Below are 20,471 nucleotides of genomic sequence, written 5' to 3'. Positions count from 1 at the left end.
TCATCCAAAGCACTTTGTAAAATATAATAAATAATCCTGCCCAGTAAATGATTTCTTTAATCTTGTAACAGCTGCTTTTTCTAATGAAAACATCTGACAATGTCCTTTGCCTTGTAAGTAAAGAGTGAAAAACAAAAGTAAAACTTAATAAAGTTTTTCCTTTTATTCCATCATGTGTGTACTGCAGTCTAAAAGCCTTTTGCCGCATCTGTTTTTCACTTTCATAAACAATAAAAAATCCCCCCAAGAGGCAAAGAAAATAACAGTGCTTCAAACACAATCCAAGGTGTAGTTATTGGAAAGGCCTAGGGTAGACCCCAGTGGCTTTCCACTTTCTGTAGACAGCAAATTACTTGGTAGCTACAGTTAGGCATCAGATTAATTCCTTTTCAGCATCTTTAAGTCAAAGTAACTTCGTTGCATTGTGCTGATTATTTTAATGAAACTATTCTTATTGTAGGCAACTGAGAGCAAAGTTTCTTATTATGTTGCAGAAATGTTATTAGAAAAGAAACGTCATTACAAAAAATTGTAATGATGCAGATGTCACATTTTAGGCTTTTTTTGAGATAGCATTTCTTTCTTGTGCATCATACATAGTAAACTTTTTTTTCCCATTCACTATAATTACTGTTTAGCCTGAAAAAATCTTATGCAAATAACATTAGCCATCTGTAGATGAATGACAAAATATCTGTTCCAAAAGGCTTTTGTAGTCTAATTAGACTGTGGATATGTAGTAAATGTGGTATTTAAAAAAGAATGTTACAAAATCACATTTCCTTTGGACTCAAAGTATTCAGATATATATTATCTAAGTCCCTCACTCATCTTGAGTTGACTTTGGCTTTTAATGCTTTGATCTGTTCTTTAAGGTCCTTTTTCTACAAACACCTAAAACTAACTAGAATAAATGCTATACATCTCTTGTTATAGAAATGACCCTCAAATAATTTATCTATTAAATTAAGTTAAGCTTGTTCATCTAATTATCTTAGCATCTCTCTTTGCAGAATTCTTGTGATCTAAGTATAGCCAGAGTTAGAGTGTGTATAGGTAATGCCTTCTCTAAAGCTGGTTAGACTTCAGTTTTTTTAAACTTTTATATTCCACTCAAAAGTCAAATGAAGAATATTACTATAAATTTAATTCTATTTTGTCCTAATAAGTCAATGTTTTATATTTCAGTTTGTTGTAGATTGTGAATTCTTTAAAAAAGAGACAAGATCCATACAGCTTCCTGTAACTCATCTTTTTTCCTTTGGTAAGTATTTCACAGTTTGGGGAATTTTCAAGAACTGCCTTTATTTTTAACACAGTGCTGACTGATTTTGCCAGTTGAAGGAAAGCAGAACCTTGTAACATTAAATGTTATTGTGTATTTCAAGTGTAGTTCTTAGAATAACCGTATGATGTGGTTCAGTGGTTTGATTCTTATTTAATACTGAGCTAGCAGTCATCTTCTGAGAAGTGAACTTTAAAAGAAATTTCTCCATGATCACATATATTTGCAGGTAACTGTGTGTTCATGTTTGTATGTTCTCATATGAATTTATACTACACATTGGCCCTTTTTTATAAAAGGTTTATTATAAGGTATAAATTTCTGCCCTTTGAAAGTTTCCAGATTTCTCTCAATATTTTCCCCTTTTTTTATTGTGATAAAATACATATAGCTAACTGTTCTTTTAAATTTTATTTTGAAATAATTTTAGAATTGCAGAAAAGTTACCAGAGTACAGAGTTCCCATATCACCTACACTCACCTCAACATAAACAATACAATCGTTGAAACTCTTAGGAAATTAGCATTGGTACCATATTAATTAAACTACAGGCTTTATCTGCAGGTTTCATGAGTTTTTCCACCAGTGTTCTTCTCCAGGCTCCCACCTTGCATTTAGTTGTCATCTACTTAGTCTACTCTAATCTTTTGCAGTTCCTCAGTCATCCCTTGTCTTTTATAACTTGTACACCTTTGAAAAGAACTGGTCAGTTATTTCATAGTATATCCCTCTGTGTGGATTTGTCTAATGTTTTCTTATGATTAAATTGAAGTTATGCATTTTGAGTAACAGTATCACATAAATAATGTGTACTTTTTTGTATTTTCTCCAAGGACATGTGATGTCACTGTGTGTAATTACTAGTGATGTTAATCTTGATCACTTGGTTACAGTGGTGTCTGCTTGATGTTCCCACTGTAAAGCTACTACTTTCCTTTTTGTAATTAAAAACTATCTTGGGGGAGATACTTGGGAATATGAAAGTATCCTGTTTTCCTCAAAGTAACCTACTAATTTAGCATCCATAGCTTCATTTTAGTCTGAAACAGTTGTTACTGGTATTCTATATTTATTGGAATTCTTCCTAAGGGAAAATTATCCTTTCTTTCCCATTTATTTTTCAGTTTTTATTTATGTCGATGTTTACTCATGGATATTTATTTTATTCATTAGGTTATAATCCAATACTGTTGTTAACGTTTTTTGCTTAAGTTGTTCCAGTTTTGGAAATTGGCAGCTCTTTATATGTGGCTCCTGTGCTCTTTTGGCATGTCTCATCCTTTAAATATTTTTAAAATTTATATTCCATTTACAAAAGAACCTGTGTTTCTTAGGGGAGGAAACTTCCTTACAATTTTTATCCCTTCTGCACCCTTTTATTTTTTGGTAGAAAAATACTCATAACAATACAGAAATTACAACTCTGAACCACTTATCTCGTTAAAGATAGCAAGATTAAAAGAGATATACTAAGAAAACATACCTTTTGAAATTGGAAAAATTTGCTTGATTTTTTAAACTACATGCATGTGATTGAAAGTGATTGGTATATTTTGTCCAGAGTTTATTAGAGGAGGATCAGATTTTTAGGAGTTTATTCCTTCATACCAGAATTGACAACTTGTAAAATCTCTTTTAATATTAAAAGTTTGTTGGCAATATTTAAATGCTGTTCAAGCAATCAGTACTTTTTTTTATTGTTCGGTATTATAAGCAATAACAGTACTTTTAATTCAACAGGATTGTCTTCAAGGAAAGTGATATTAAATACAAGTGGCCTGTTCTATAATTTAGAGCTTCTGAACTTTGGACAGGTAATTATCCTGAATAACAAGGATTTTATTTTATCTTACTGTGTAGTTAAACACACAAATAAAAAAATTTTTTTTTTTTTTGTGGTCAAACTCTGTTAGATATATCAAGCTTTTAAAATCAACGTAGTAAGCAAGTGCTCAGGAGTCAAAGGTAAGTGTATTCTTGAAAAATAGTATTGTCATTTGAAGAATTAGTAGGTCTTCTGTTGAATTGTCTGTAATACTTATTCTTCCAGATATTTATGTAAATTAAAATTAAACATATGGTAACAGAAAACCTGTTTATACTTCCAACAGATTTATTATAGACCCTTTCTTAGTAGTAAACATTTTCATGTGTTTTAAATATCCACATTTAAAAAATACTGTTTATCTTGCTTATTATAGTAGTAATTAGCTGTTTAATGTTTTTCCAGTTTATTAGTACTTTCCATATGCTTTAATATCTGTGTAAGTCTAATTAAACATTTTTACTTAATAATTCTCCATAATTTCTTATTATATGATATAATTCTTACTAATCATTTTTTATGAAATGGGTAGTTATGTAATTAGGTATTGTAATATCTTATATAACATGTAGTGTAACATTAGTTAGTAATACATATTTCCTTTATGTTTTCACAGAAGAAATAACTAGTATCTATAAACTTCATATTCCTTGGTCTTATGAAGATTCACTAACCATTGCACAGTAAGTATATGGAATTCACCTTTAACTTTTTGGTATATATTCTTTTGAATAATGTATTCTACTTGGTTTCTTTAAAACACAGCTAAATTTTGGTGAAGTTATTGAAGTACCTCATAGTAAAATGCATGCATCCTTTATGTAGCATTGTGCCCATAAGGTAATATAACAACATAGTGCATAGTATTCTTATTTTATGACTTAGAATTTAAACCTTATTTGCTTGAAACATGAACTCCTTTCCATCCTCTTACCCAACTCCTGTACCCTAGAGGGAGTACCCGAACAACTATGATATGACTGGAAAAGTATCCATCCATAACAGCATGTCTGGCATCTAGATTTCTTTGCATTATTTCATTGTGTATGTTGAAGATTAACTTAACTATGGTTGTTTAACAGTATATTATATTTGAGAATGGATGTTTATTTTTTTCAGGGTTCCATCTTCCACAGAAATTTCTCTGAAACTTCATATTGCTCAACCAGAAAATGATAGCCATGTAGCATTATTAAAAATGTACACATCATCAGACTGTCAATATGAGGTAAGTTGTATGTTTGCTTAGTTTTTAAAATTTAGTTATAAAATAATCTGGAAATATATTTTTGTGTTAGCCTCAGATACATGGTGATGTGGAAGGTTATAAATAAAAAAAATAGACATTTATGATACTTTGAATATTCTCTATTTTGCGTGTTAGCATCATGTTAGTATTTCCATAGCTGGACCATTCAAAGTATATATCTTTAAAAAGTAATAGCAAATAAAATAAAAAGACTGTAGATTAACCTTCTATATTTGGAAGCCCAAAGTCCAGAATCCTCAATAAGCTGAAGAACATTGTGAAATCGGCTGACATGGCTTTATTACAGTAATTGACAAGATGTATATTGCTTTCCAGCTCTACTGGATAAGCTTAAGGAACTTGTTTCCTTTTTGCTAGTTATTTTAAGCTCTATTAATCATTAATATGTGCATTGTAGAGCCTATCGTGTTTGTTTTACAGTCACAGATCTCCTTGCCGCTAAGAGAAGGGAAGTAGACTCAAGAGTAACATTTTATTTACTTACGGATTCAAGAACTAAAAGAATCTCTCTCTGTATCAAAACATGCCAGGTTCTAAACATTCCAGATTTGAGTAGTTGAAGTATACGTTTCAGTGGTGGTTCCTGGTTCATATGAAATATCTTTTTTCTACTCAGTGCTTTCAACCAAGCTTAACTATTTGGATAAAACTAACTTTCTTAGAGTGAACTAGGATTGGTAGTCCAAATGATTAGCATGTGTTCTACAGCAAAGTTTCAGTAGGAACTATATTATGAATTACTTTAGATTTCATGGAATTTCTTAATGTTGTAATTGTTTGCTTTCTGTTTCTAACACTGGAGGATTTTGTAGGGCTGTAACTTTTTAATTTGTGCCTTCAATTCTAGTATTATAGAGATAGTAAGAATTATATTAATAATTTGGCTCCAAATACTATATGCTCTCAAAATGTCCATTTTTTTTACAAATATGTTATACTTCCAAAAAGTAAATTTTTTTTTACAAAATGTAGTCATTTTATAACTTCCTGTGAAAGATTTCTGTCTTTTTCCCAGACTTCCTAATATCAAACAGGTGTATTTATGGTAGATATAATTAGTAATGAGTTTCTTTTTAAAATACTGCTTTGGCTTAAATTTTGCTAAATGTGCTCTTTGTTCCTTGTCTTATGTCATGTGAAACCTGTTTTTATTAAATTTTCTTAGAAGTGGTTTAGCTTAACTGCAGTTAGTGCTATACAATTGTAGGTTTGAGATCTTAAAGTACTAGATTTTTAGTAGGTTGATTAATTTATGCTTAATTTTTCAGCGAACATATGTAAAGTTTCTAGACTCAGTTCAATAAGTTCATTAGCTGCATGATGTGGTAAAATAATATTCTGGTTAATTAAATATTCTAGTTAGTAAAAGGTTACCACATATACCATAACATTCATCCAGTTCTCAAAGAATTAGAATATGGGAAAAAGAGTGAAAAAAAGTAAAACCACACTTAATACAAATTAAATGTTGATGGTTCAGAGGATTCTTTTAAGATTTTGAGTGCCTTTATGTTGACCATTTAAAAAAAAATTAGTGATTGTGTTTAGAGACATATGGAAGTGCTCAATTTAATAAAATGTGAACCTTTTAAAGGAGTTTGGGGAAAATAACCTGTTTTTAATGATTGTTTCAAACTAGGTGACAGTTAAGACTTCCTTTTCACAAATACTTGGACAGGTAAGAGAGACTCTTGGTTGATTATTTATTGACTTATGAATAAATAGTGTAAGACACAGTTGCAAAACTTTTCTGTAAACAGCCAGATAATGAATATTTTAGCAGACCACATATAGTCACTTCCTGCTGCTGCCATTACTGCAGCTGCTGCTTTCTTCTTCATTTTCTTTTTTTCTTCTTTTTTCCACTTTAATAAAATCTAAAAGCCATTTTTGGCATGCAGGCCATAGTTGGCCACCACTGACTTTAAGGTGATGTTTTCGTGTTTGATACTTCCTAGAAATAAGAGCTGATTCCTGGTTCTCAAGCAAACTAATATTTTTGGTTAAATGAAAGTCATGTTAAGATTTCATGTTGCTTATTCTATACTATAATTTCTAGTTCAGTAAATTTCTATGGACTGTCACATGTGTTGTCATTTTCAAAGAACTTTTTATGTTGTGCATGCTTAGTTTACGAAAGATAAAAGGAAATTTATATTAAACAAACAAGTTGAAACAGTTTAAATTCATTTGGGGAGTATTTTTCTATAATTGTTAAGCAAATAGTATTACAGAAATAATTTGTCAGGTAGTAGAACTACTAAATTTTATTGCCTTTCAACATCATTATAATTTGTAGAATGTACAACCTGAACATAATTAATGTTGATTAGTCAAATAAATTATATAGTTTTAAAATTCACTAAAATTTTTATTCTGTCTTTTATTACTTTCACTTTATTTTTTGATCTGTTGTGTTTTGCAGTCCAGCATAGCAGAATTTTTAAATTTTAAATCATTTGATTCTGTAATTTTAATAAAACTCGCAAATCAATATTAAATCAGAAACTTAAAAAATGTGCATTATCTCATTGATCCTCACAACAAAGTGGTGAGAGCTAGATTGTGATTATTAAATTTGTGAACATAAGAAAATTCTAAGTTAATGTGTAAAAATTTCATACTATATTAGAAAGAGAAGATTAAATATTAGTATAAGTTGGAAAATAGCATCATGAATATTTAGATACTCTAAAATGATAAGGGACCAATTAATAAGAAAAATTCTCTTGAAATATAAGGCAATAATTCATGCCATTGTATTTTTAGTATGTCTAAAAATAGACATACTTTTTCAGTTTTCTAAAAAGTTCTGTAGGATGGAGAACATGCTTTAAAGTAATTTCCTTTTAAAACTTTAACATTAAAAGAACTTAGCACTTTACTTTTGTTATATGTATGTTTTCACAGAGATTGGATCAACTGATAGAATGACTTGATAACCACTATTACATAATGGTTATGAACTTAGGCTCCAAGTTTAATCCCATTCTACAAGGTCTCCAAAGATAGTAAAGGACATAAAAGCTTAATAATAGCAGCCAATATTTTCTGATAGTTTCTCATGTTCAAGTGAGTATTCTAAATGCTTTACACAAATGAACATCTTTAATCCTTAAAATCATCCACAGGGTAAGTATTGTTATTACCCCCATTTTACTGATGAGGACATAACAGGTGGCAAGTAAGGAACTTGCTTGTCTATTACATTTTTAATTATGCAGGTTACTTGGGCTCTCTGTGCCTGAATTTCTTCATCTGTAAAATAGGGATAAGAATTATCTCAAAGAATTTTTGGGAGAAAGCATGAGATAATGAATATATTTATTATCTTATGTGGAACATATTAAATACTCAATAAACATAAAAGGTTTGTAGGATATGCTTCTCAATTGTATATTCTCTTCATTATGCCTTTGGTGAAAAATTCAGATGAAATGTTTCTAATATGCTATATATTAACATTTATTTAACTTAAGAGTTTTGATACCCATTGCTGGAAATACTTTGTGGCCATGTCAGAAAAGATAGAAAGTAAAGAATGACATTTTTATTTCATGTGAAAGTACATTCATTTCATTAACATGAATATTCAGAAATTGATTTGCCTATTTTCTAGGTAGTTAGATTTCATGGTGGAGCTCTTCCTGCTTATGTTATATCTAGTATCCTTCTTGCTTATGGAGGGCAGTTATACTCCCTTTTCTCAACAGGTAAGAATGTTTCTATTCCTTTCTCTCTCTCTCCCTCCCACCTTCCTCCCTGGCTGTTTCATTACTACTATTTTATCCTTAATGTGGCCAGTGAAGTTACATCAATTTCTTAAAAATTTACAGCCCATCCCTCCCAAATTTACAGGGTTTGAGATCCTCTAAGTTTTAAGAGAATCCCTAAGGAAATTACTTACTTGTTCTCTCCATCTTATACTGTCGTGCCTCAAGTTCTTCCCTGTGTTTTGAGGACCTCTTAGGAGGTAGAGGCTCATTGACAGGGATCTTGTTCTCTGTTCTGTTAGAAATGTGCCTAACATAGTGCCAAGCACATAGTAGGCACTTAGTTTAATATATAGGCTGAATCAGCTTCTGACACACTGAATGGAATAATTGAGAGTCTAATGAAGGGGCTATTTCAAAGGTACATGTAGGGTTAAGGGAATTCAATAAGAAATGAGAAAGTGCTAGCTTAGTAGTGGAGCCATCGGATACTTCTAGCTACCAGGGAAGGGAGGGAACAAACCTGAAGAGCAATAGGAGAGGGCAATGTTCCTGCAGCTGCAACCGCTGTCAGCCTGCTGCTCAGCAGGGGAAAAGGCAGGGAAATACATACATTAACCTATTTCCTCTTATCTTCCAGTGCCTCTCATTCACTGAACCTAACAAGAAACCAGTCCATAAAAGTCAGACTCCCAGAAATCAGAGCAAAAATAAGGGGTGGAAAATAGATCTGGAGAGGCAGACATAGAATATATAGCTCATCGGACAAAACCTTCCCTAGAGTATAACAGTAGAACAGTTTCCCAGGAACCTAAATTTGTAAGACCCTCACACACTTGTTGGGCTTAGACAGTAGTCAGGGGAGGCAAGAGATGGGAAAAGAGAGTGGGGCCAAAATATATAAAAGCAGTTCAAGTCCCCTCCACCATTACAGTCTTGCCATATATCATATCCTTCCTCAGCTACTTATTCCCTTTCAGTGACATTTTACAATTTCACATCTGCCTTTAGTTTTCATTTTAACCTGATCTAACCTGTATTCCAAGAAGGAAGCAACATTCACTGTGATCTGCCAAGATCTAACCTTTTAATTAAGAGATTATTCTAGCAATAGGACATTAACCATACTTGAATATAAATGTCTTTTTTGAAAGTTTGAAATTTTACATTCCCACCAGCAGCATATGAACTTTCCAATTTCTCCACACCCTTGGTAACACCTATTATTATATTTTTTATTATAGTCTTTCTACTGAGTATTATCCAGAGGTGGTTTTTGATAAGCACCCTTGTTTCAGAACTACTTGTTTAATCTGAGATGTAATCCCATACTTAAATTCTCTAGATTAACCAGTATCATATATCCTGGGGTCTCTTTGGACTATGTAGATATAAGCTGCTGGTGGGTATAGCAGCTTTGGAAAGCAGTCTGGCAGTTCCTCAGATGGTTAAACAGTTACTATATGACTTAGCAGCTGCACACCTAAGTATATACCCAAGAGAAATGAAAACATATACCACTAAATTTGTACCTAAATGTTCACAGGAGTACCACTCATAATAGCCAAGAACAGGAAACTCCAAATGTGCATCAGCTGATGAACAGACAAATAAAACGTGGTGATGAATGCTACAACATGGATGAATCTTGGAAACATGCTTAGTGAAAGGAGCCAGTCACAAAGGATCACATGTTATATGATTCCATGTATATGAAATGTTCAGAAGAGACCAGTCTACTGAAACAGAAAGTAGATTAGTGGTTGCCTAGGAATGAATGGGGAAGCATTTGAGTTGACAGTTAAGAGGAACAGAGTTTCTTTTGGGGAGAAATAAGAATGTACTCAGACTGATTTTGGTGATGGATGCTCAACTCTATGACTGTATTAAAAAGCACTGAACTATATACATTTTAAATGGATGAATTATATGGTATGAGAATTATATCTCTATAATAAAGTTGTTTAAAAAATTACCTGTAGAGCTTTGTGAAAATACAAATAGTGAAACCCCAGCTTTGGCTTCCTGAATTTGTTTCACAAGTGATTGAGTATGTAATCTTACATGAAAACCATTGAATTATAGAAATTTTTAATCTTTCAGAGAGTCTCTGTGATAGTAAAAGAGACCCTGTTTTCTCTGACATGAAATATGTTGCTCTTACATACAACGTAGGGTTAATATGTCTCATACTTAATTACTGTGAATTCCTACTTCATATGGATTTTTTAATCACCAGGACATTGCTTAGAATATGCTACAATGTTGGATAAAGAAGCCAAACCATACAAAGTTGATCCTTTTGTAATTATGATTAAGTTTCTGTTGGGGTAAGTTTTATTATCTGTGATAATGATTTTAATTTTCTTTTATACATAAAACATGTTTGGCATATGAATGGAATATAAATTTTCATACAAATATGGAAATTTATTTGTTTCATTAAATCAGATTTTTCTCTTAGGCAAAGGCCTAATAAGTATATTAACATTTAACTCAATAGTATAACTATTTCAAAAGTAATTATTGAACTTAGATATATATCTATGTAAATTTAGACTGTAAATATACCAGTCTGTAACATTTGGAAAGATGTATATGGTCCATTATCTCTAAGGATCACATATTTTTTAACACAAATCATGATAGGAAAACTGATGAAACAGTGCCTCAAATTGCTTTTCTTATTCTTATTTCTCATACAAAGTGTATTTAAATTTCTCTACCCCACTTAACATTCCACTCTTAATTTGTTCCTATTTTGTGCTTTTTGTTTAAGAATCATTACTTATCTCTTTTCTTGTCATTCCAACTAGCTATTGGCTTTTTAGCTTAAAAATTTAACCACTTACCACTTCATTAAAAGGATCGATAGAGATCAGTTAAAATCTGTGTTGAGACTCAGGACTCAGATCCTTGAAGATAAGTAGACTCACTTAGAAGATAAATGATTTGTTCCCTACAAGGAATTAAAATTCATTTTTTGGTGTAATTGCAAATTAAGTATAATGGAACTTTGGGGACTCTCATGAATGGTCAGATATCTCAAATATTAAATCCTTTAATGTCATTTGTTACTGTTTTGGTTTTTTTTGCTTTTATTATGTGTTTTCTTTTATCCACAGGTATAAATGGTTTAAAGAATTATGGGATGCATTGTTGTTACCAGAATTAGATGCCATTGTTTTAACTAGTCAGAGCATGTGTTTTCCCCTTGTATCCTTGATTCTCTTTCTATTTGGAACATGTATTGCCTACTGGGGTGGCCTATTCTCTTCTACATCTGTGAGACTCCTTTCTTCACTGTGGCTAGCTTTGAAAAGGTAAAGTATGAGTGACTAAAAGCTTTCTCATTGCTCTTAATTAAGAAAAACATATTCTGACAGGGAACCTTAAAATTAATTTGCTTCACTAAACTGTAATTTCTAAGGAAAGGTGCATAACTAGCAAAATACGGATTAACGTTAAAAGGTATGTTTTTGTCAAAGGTAATCATTTACTGCAAGTTAAATGCTACATTTGATTTTGACCTTAATGCTCAAGAGTTTATCAAAATAGTTTGACAGATTACACAAGTACTTTTAAATTTCACTGTTAGTAAATCTTTCCAAGGAGGAAGTCTATCTCTGGCAATGCTTTTATATGCTGACTTTCAACCTAACCAGAGGACTAGACATTCCCAATCAAGATATTTAGGATCAAATTAGATTAAATGTTTATAAGCTCCAAAAACATTGCTGAGAATTTTGTTATAGGGCCAAAGGCATAGTTTCAAGTTATTAGTTGGCTTTTCTGGTAAACCACTCATTTAATGGTTTTGCCACTCCTCTTCACCAGACGTGTTTAAAATTACTTCTGTGATTTATTGTCACAGAAGGGATTATGGTTTGGTGCTTCTTCATCTACCCTTCAAGATGTTTCTGATATTAACACTGTCATGCATCTCAGTTATCTTGAGATTTTAATAGAAAACCATTCTTCCTCTTATCAAGATAAAAAATATATGGTACAGAGCCTAAACCTAATGATTATCTTTAACAACATTTTTTCTTTCTTAGTACAAATATCTGCTCTATCTAACTAGGAGTAGGGCTATCCCAGTGTATTACAGAATTTACAGTCAAATATATCACCACTTGCCTTTATTGAAAAATACCTTACTGTTTCCCTTACAGTACTTGCATATTAATAAGCAGGAGAGCCTGGCAGAGTACTGTATTGTTTTCTTCTTATATGTGGATGTATAAATAACTTAATATTCTTTTAAAAGCTTTATTCTTGTTTTTCCAGGCCCTCTGAACTTCCTAAAGATATCAAGATGATATCACCAGACTTGCCCTTTTTGACTGTTGTTCTGATCATAGTTAGTTGGACAACTTGTGGAGCATTTGCCATACTTCTTACTTATCTTTACTATGTCTTTAAGGTATGTCAAATCAATAAAGTTAGAATGGCTGGGCTTTATATCAGGCTTGCATAGAATTGCCTATAGGTGCTGTTAACAAAAGTTTTAATTACTGCTGCAGTAACTTTCTGTTATATAACAGGTTTTAGTATAAAATGTTTTCTAACTCCTTAGTTATTTAAAATACAGTTATATATAGAACTGAAATTATTTATCTGAGTTGTTAGTTTAAAAGAACAAAAGGAAGGGAGGGGTGGGGAGGAAAAGATGGTGGAGAAGGAAGGCAAGGCGGAAACCTCTTTCCAAAAACACATAAAACATGAAGATACAGGAAATATAACTAAACCTGAAAACAACCTGAAGACTGCAGAACAGATTACCTACATCTGGGGAAAAAGAGAAGGCCTCATAGAGAAGGGTGAAGTGGCAAAGCCAATCGGGTGGGACCCAATCCATCCTGCAATGCCAGCCTACAGGTGGGAGAAAGAGGAACAGAGTTGGGAGTGGGTAGGAGCCCAAGATTGCTGAACACCTGGCCCTGGAGATTTTATTCAGGAGCACAAGCCCACATTACATAGTGTTCTGGTGATTAGTGGAGCTGGACAACAAAGACAGGTAGAGCACTCAGGAAGGCTGAGCTTCTAGCCACTTGTGGAGAACAGGAAGCTCCACTGCCCCCCGCCTCCAGAGACAAAAGCAAAACGGGCAGTTTGAAATACTTCCCAGCAGTGGGAGGGGTATCAGAGGGGCAAGTTTTAAATGGAGCTCTCTTCCCAGGGAAAAGGGCAAGTAGATGATACCTCCCCAGCCCACCCTCGACCCAGCAGGTCAGGAACTCTCAGGAGACCCATATGCTCCATTCTCCTTGCTGACAATGCAGCCCCAAGGCTCCTCCCTGCACATGCAGCTGGCAAACAACCCATTTGGCCTGGCAGTAGTGTCAGATGTTGCTGCCTGGTAGGCAGAGGGAGACCCTCCCAGCTTTCTTGGCTCTGTTTCACCTCATCTGGGGAGGTGCCTGCAGGAGCCAGCCCCAAGGGCATCAGGTCTTATGTTATGGGCCTGGGCTGAGCTGCACATCAGCTCACCCAACCCATTTACCCTGCAGCCCCTACTGTTGCTGTGGGCAGGCAGGGGGTGGCCCCACCACAGCAATTCCATCAGAGACTTCTATGCTGATCAAAAAGGTGTAGCTGAAACACACTGCCCACCTAGAATCAGGCCATTATAAGCCAGACAGAAAGGCAGCCTTGCCCACTGCACACCAACAGCTCAGGCTCCTGCATTGGAAAGTAAACAGTCTTGAGCTTCTGGGCACTGGAGGGCTCCTCTTTCAGAAAGCGATTACTCCATAAGAAGAAACACAGAAACCCTAACAAAATGAGGAGGCAGAGGAATATGTCCTAAACAAAACTACAAGACAAAAACGGAAGAAAAAGAGCTGAATGAAACAAATCACCAATCTTCTTGATAAAGAGATTAAAGTAAGTAATAAATGTGCTCACAGATCTACAGAAAAATATTCAAGATCTCAGGGAGGACCTCAGCAAAAAGAGAAGACCTGCAAAAGAGCCACACAGAGCTAAAGAGCACAGTATCTGAAATGAAAAATACAATGGAGGGAATTAATAGCACATTATTACATGTTGAAGAAGCTGTAAATGAAATGGAAATTAGGGAACAGGAAAACAATGAAGCCAAAAAACAGAAAAAAGGATTTCTAGGAATGAAAGAATAAGAAGAGGCCTGTGTGACCAATCCAAACAGAACAATATTCACATAATAGGGGTACCAGAAGGAAAATAGGGAGACAAAGGGATAGAAAGTCTTAGAGGAAATAATTTTAGAAAACTTCCCCAATCCAGGGAATGAAATATACACTCAGGTCATTGAAGCACAGAGAGCCCCTAAGAAAAGGAACCTCAGGAAGAAAACACCAAGACGTAATTAAAATGGCAAAGATCAAGGTTAAGGAGAGAGTACTGAAAGCAGCCAGAGAGAAAAAAAGATTACTTATAAAGTAAATCCCATCAGGCTCTCAGCAGACTTCTCAGCACAAACTTCACAGTCCATAAGGGGCTGGCATGACATGTTTAATGTAATGAAACAGAAGGACTTTCAACCAAGAATCTTCTACCCAGCAAGATTACTGTTTAAATTTGAAGCAGGGATTAATCAATTTTCAGGTAAACAAAAGTTGAAGGTTTCACCACCACTATTGAGCCAGCCATACAGGATATGTTAAAGGGACTGCTGTAAATGGAAATTACCATAAGGCTAAATAGCACAGTGAAAGTAAACCCACAATAAAGGTAGTGGACTGATTAATTACCAAACAAGTACAAAATAAAAAAAACCAAAACCAACTACTTGCAAAACAGTCAAGGGATACACAAAAAGTGCATATTATGACATTAATACATAAAGTGTGGGGGAGGAAGAAAAAGGAGGGAAAAAAAGTACCTGTAGATTGTGTTTGAAATATAGTAATCAGCAATTTAAGGTACACTGTAATATAGTAAGAAAGCCATCCTTAAACCCTTGGTAACCAGAGAACTAAAGACCACAAGAAATACTCAAAAACTAAAGAAAGAAAAATGAAACCGCAACAGTGAAGAAATCCATCACATAACAAGAGAAGAGTATAAGGAAAAAAAGGAACAGAGAGGAGCTATGAAAACAACCAGAAAACAATAAAATGGCAATTGTACATACCTATCAATAATTACCTTACATGTAAATGGACTGAATGTACCAATCAAAAGATGTAAAGTGACAGAATGGATAAAAAAAACAAGACCCATCTATATGCTGCCTAAAAGAGACTCATTTCAGACCCAAAGACATACACAGACTAAAAGTTAAGGGATGGAAAAAGATAGTTCATGCAAATAATAGGTGAAAAAAAGCAGGAGTAGCAGTACTTATGTCAGATAAAATAAATTTCAAAACAAAGTAACAAGAGACAAAGATGACATTGCATAATGATCAAGGATTCAGTTGAAGAAGATACATATGCACCAACATAGGAGCACCTCAATATGTAAAACCAATACTAACAATTAATGGGGATATAGACTGCAACACATTAATTTTAGGAGACTAACACCTAACACAATACTCACATCAATAGATCAGACAGAAAATAAGTAAGGAAACACAGGCACTGAACAATACATTACAAAATCTGGGATGCAGCAAAGGCAGTTATAAGAGGAAAGTACATAGCAATATAGGCTTACCTCAAGAAACAAGAAGAATCCCAAATAAATAATAGTCTAAACTCAAAATTAAAGAAACTAAAAAAGAACAAATGAAGCTCAAAGTTAGTAGAAAGAGGGACATAATAAAGATCAGAGCAGAAATAAATAGAAATGAATAATAGAAAATATCAGTGGAATCAGGAGCTGGTTCTTTGAGAAAATAAACAAAATAGTTAAACCCCTAGCCAGGGGGTTAATTTACCAAGAAAAAAAGAGTATGCACATAAAATCAGAAAGGAAGAAGGAAACGGACACCACAGAAATACAAAGAATTATTAGAGAATACCATGAAAAGTTATATGCCAATAAATTGGGCAACTTAGAAGAAATGGACAACTTTCTAGAAAAATACAACCTTCCAACACTGACCCAGGAAGAAACAGAAAATGAGCAGACCAATTATCAGCAATGAAATTGAATTGGTAATCAAAAAACTTCCTGAAAATGAAACTTGAGGTCCAGATGGCTTCACGGATGAATTTTTTTTCACTTTTTTTTTAAATTAAGGTATCATTGATATACAGTCTTATGAAGGTTTCACATGAGCAACATTGTGGTTACTACATTCCCCCCTATAATCAAGTCCCTACCACATACCCCATTAGTTACTCCATCAGCATAGTAAGATGCTATAGAGTCACTACTTGTCTTCTCTGTGCTTCACTTGCCTTCCCCATGACCCCCCTACATTATGTGTGCTGATCTTAATACCCCTTAATCCCCTTCTGCCTCCCTGCCTGCCTGCCGCCCCCACCCCCTTTCCCTTTGGTCACCGCTAGTCCCTTAGAGTCTGTGATTCTGCTGCTGTTTTGTTCCTTTGGTTTTGCTTTGTTGTTGTACTCCACAGATGAGTGAAATCATCTGGTACTTGTCTTTCTGTGCCTGGCTTATTTCGTTGAGCATTATACCCTCTGGCTCCATCCATGTTGTTGCAAATGGTAGATTTGTTTTCTTCTTATGGCTGAACAGTATTACATAGGGTATATGTACCACATCTTCTTTATCCATTCATCTACTGATGAACACTTAGGTTGCTTCCATGTCTTGGCTATTGTAAATTGTGCTGTTATAAATTTAGGGGTGCATATGTCTCTTTGAATTTGTGAACTTGTTTTCTTCGGGTAAATTCCTAGAAGTGGAATTCCTGTGTCAAATGGTACTTCTATTTTTAGTTTTTGAGGAACCTCCATATTGCTTTCCACAATGTTTGAACTAGTTTACATTCCCACCAGCAGTGTAGGAGGGTTCCCCTTTCTCCACATCCTTGCCAGCATTTTTTGTTCCTTGTCTTTTGGATGTTGGCCATCCTAACTAGTGTGAGGTGATATCTCATTGTGGTTTTAATTTGCATTTCCCTGATGATTAGCGATGTGGAGCATCTTTTCATGTGCGCAGCTAAATTTTATCAAACATTTAAAGAAGAGTTGATACCCATCCTTCTTAAAGTATTCCAAAAAGTAGAAGAGGGGAATACTTCTGAACTATTCTATGAGGCCACCATCACTCTAATACCAAAATGAAAAGCACCACACAAAAAGAAAATTGTATACCAATATCCCTGATGAACAGGATGATGCAGAAATTCTCAACAAAATATTCGCAAACCAAATCCAAAAATATGTCAAAAAGATCATCCATTATGACCAAGTGGGATTTATTCCAGGCATGCAAGGATGGTACAATATTCATAAATCAATCAATATCATTAACAAAAAGGACAAAAATCATGTCATCTCAATAGACGCTGAAAAAACATCTGACAAAATTCAACATCTATTCATGATAAAGACTCAACCAAATGGGTATAGAGGGTATGTACATCAACATAATAATAGCCATATATGATGAACCCACAGCCAATATCATACTCTGTAATAAAAAGCTGAAAAACTTTACCTCTAAGATCAGGAAGAAGACAAGGATGCCCACTTTCACCACTTTTATTCAGTATAGTACCAGAGGTCCTAGCCTTGGCAATGAGACAACACAAAGAAAAGGCATCCAAATTGGTAAGGAAGAAATTAAAACTGTCACTATTTGCAGATGACACCTTATACATAGAAAACCCTAAAGACTCCATCAGAAATCTATTAGAACTAACAACTGAATTCAGCAAAGTTGCAGGATATAAAATTGATACATAGAAATCTGTTGCATTCCTAGAATCAGGAAAACAACTCCATTTAAAATTACATCAGAAAGAATAAAATAACTAGGAATTAATCTAACCAAGGAAGTGAAAGACATTTACTCTGAAAACTATAAGGCCCTCATGAGAGAAATTGAAGAAGATACCAATAAATGGAAATCTATACCATGCTCATGGATAGGAAGAATTAATATTGTCAAAATGGCCATCTTGCCAGCAATACAGATTCAATGCAATCCCTATCAAAATATCAGCAACATTCTTCAGTGAACTACAACAAATAGTTCTAAAATTCATATGAAACCACAAAGAACCCCAAATAGCCAAAGCAATCCTGAGAAGGAAGAATAAAGCTGGGGGGATTACGCTCCCTGATTTCAAGCTCTGCTACAGTAAAGCCACAGTAATCAAGACAATTTGATACTGGTACAAGAACAGACCCATAGATCAGTGAAACAATAGAGAGCCCAGATATAAACCCACACATACACGGCCAAATAATTTACAATAAAGGAGCCATGGATATACAGTGGGGAAAAGACAGCCTCTTCAACAAATTGGTGTTGGCAAAACTGGACAGCTACATTGTAAATGGAGCTACATGTATGAGAATGAAACTGGATTATTATCTAACTCCATACACAAAAGTACACCTGAAATGAATGTAACTCAGAAAACTCTTAGAAGAAAACATAGGCAAAAATTTCTTGACTATAAGCATGAGCAGCTTTTTCCTGGACACATCTCAGGCAAGAGAAACAGAATAAAAAATGAACAAATAGCAATACATCAAACTATAAAACTTCTGTACAGCAAAGGACACCATCAGTAGAACAAAAGCAGCCTACAGTATGGAAGAATATATTCACAAATGACTCATCTGATAAGGGTTTAACAACCAAAATATATAAATAACTCATATGGCTCAACACTGAAAAAACAAATAACCTGTTTAAGCAGAGGTTCTAAACACACTTCTCCAAAGAAATGCAAGTGGCCAACAGGCACATGAAAAGATGCTCCATATCACTAATCATCAGGGAAATGCAAATTAAAACCACAATTCAATATCCTCTTACACCAGTTAGGATGGTCACTATCCAAAAGACAAGAAATAACAAATGCTGGCAAGGATGTGAAGGAATGGGAACCCTCCTCCTACACTCGGTGGTAATGTAAATTGGTGCAGTCATTGTGAAAGCAATACAGAAGTTCCTCAAAAAACAAAAAATAGAAATACCATTTGACCCAGTAATTTCACTTCTAGGAATTAACCTGAAAAAAAAAACAAAATCCCTGTTTCGAAAGACATGCACTCCTATGTTATTTGCAATTGCCAAGATAATGAAGCAACCTAAGTATCCATCAGTAGATGAATGGCTAAAGAAGATGTACATATATGCAATGGAATATTATTCAGCCATAAAAAGAAAAGAAAGCCTCTCATTTTTAATAATATAGATGGATCTAGAGTTTATTAATGCTCAGTGAATAAGCCAGGCAGAGAAAGCCAAATACCACATGATTTCACTTATTTGTGGTATATAGAAACAAAGCATAACATAAGGAAGAAAGCAGTAGTAGACTGTAGACACTGAGAAGTGACTGGTGGTTACCAAGGAGGAGTGTTTGGGGTGGGTTGTTGGGGATGGTGAAGGGGATAAAGGGAGGCACAATAATTCACAATCATAATATATGTTGGTCACAAGTACGATAGTACGTTATGGGGAACACAGTTAATGTTCCTGTAACATCTTACTACACTGATAGATAGTGACAACACTAGAGGGGCAGAGATTTCATAATATGGGCAACTGTTGAATCACTGTGTTGTATATTTGAGACAAACATAAGATTGTATATCAATGATACTTTAAAAAAAAGATTTTAAAATTTAAAGAACAAAAGGAAGGGAGAAGATAAAATCTGTTTTACATTGCTTCATGCTCTTGGAAGTAATGTTCACACCTCCCTTTGAATGTGTAATAGACAAAACAAAATTGTATTAGTGGGATCAAGACATCAATCATGTTGAGATAATGTAGAATATTACAAATGTTGAAGAATCAGAAAATTGAAAATAGTAAGGCTGGTAATTTTACTGTGGAAGGAAAAAACACTCCCAAGAAGGCTGACAGCTTTTCAAGAAAATCAAGGTTATACACCGCATACTTTCCACATGAATCTTATGTAAAGAAGTTGATATTAGAATGGATAATAATTTTTTTTCTTTAAATTAAAGTTTATTTGCATCTGCTTTTAACACTAATCCATGCACATTATAGATTGTTTTCAGTTTTCCAAAGGAAATTTATGTCCATCAGAAAAAACTGTTTAGAGCTACTTATAAATATATTTTTAGCTTTTTAAATTGGGTATTTCAAACAACTGACACAATAAGCAGACCTTACTTACCTAGCTTAAATAAACATAATAAATTTACAGACTTTCTCAAGTTCTTGTAAACATTTCACTACCATATATAACTGAGTTGAGATATTCAATGATTTAGAATATATAAAACATGTTAAATTCCTTATACTGTACTGAATATAATCAA

General features: G+C 33.9%; 1 protein-coding gene across 2 annotated transcripts in view; it reads left to right on the top strand.

Moving 5' to 3' along the window:
• Positions 1-20,471, top strand: part of PGAP1 (post-GPI attachment to proteins inositol deacylase 1) — a 94,834-nt gene that overhangs the window by 64,108 nt on the left and 10,255 nt on the right. For both annotated transcript variants that reach the window (XM_073218490.1, XM_073218489.1), the window contains exons 14-23: positions 1,189-1,264; positions 3,027-3,100; positions 3,200-3,251; positions 3,728-3,794; positions 4,231-4,339; positions 6,021-6,059; positions 8,001-8,094; positions 10,334-10,424; positions 11,220-11,417; positions 12,385-12,520. In XM_073218490.1, the coding sequence (XP_073074591.1) occupies positions 1,189-1,264; positions 3,027-3,100; positions 3,200-3,251; positions 3,728-3,794; positions 4,231-4,339; positions 6,021-6,059; positions 8,001-8,094; positions 10,334-10,424; positions 11,220-11,417; positions 12,385-12,520 (936 nt within the window). The remainder of the gene's footprint in view (positions 1-1,188; positions 1,265-3,026; positions 3,101-3,199; positions 3,252-3,727; positions 3,795-4,230; positions 4,340-6,020; positions 6,060-8,000; positions 8,095-10,333; positions 10,425-11,219; positions 11,418-12,384; positions 12,521-20,471) is intronic.

The sequence above is a fragment of the Manis javanica genome, chromosome 12 (genome assembly GCF_040802235.1).
Source record: "Manis javanica isolate MJ-LG chromosome 12, MJ_LKY, whole genome shotgun sequence".
In the NCBI taxonomy this organism is placed as follows: Eukaryota; Metazoa; Chordata; class Mammalia; order Pholidota; family Manidae; genus Manis; species Manis javanica.
This window is presented reverse-complemented; position numbering and strand designations above follow the sequence as displayed.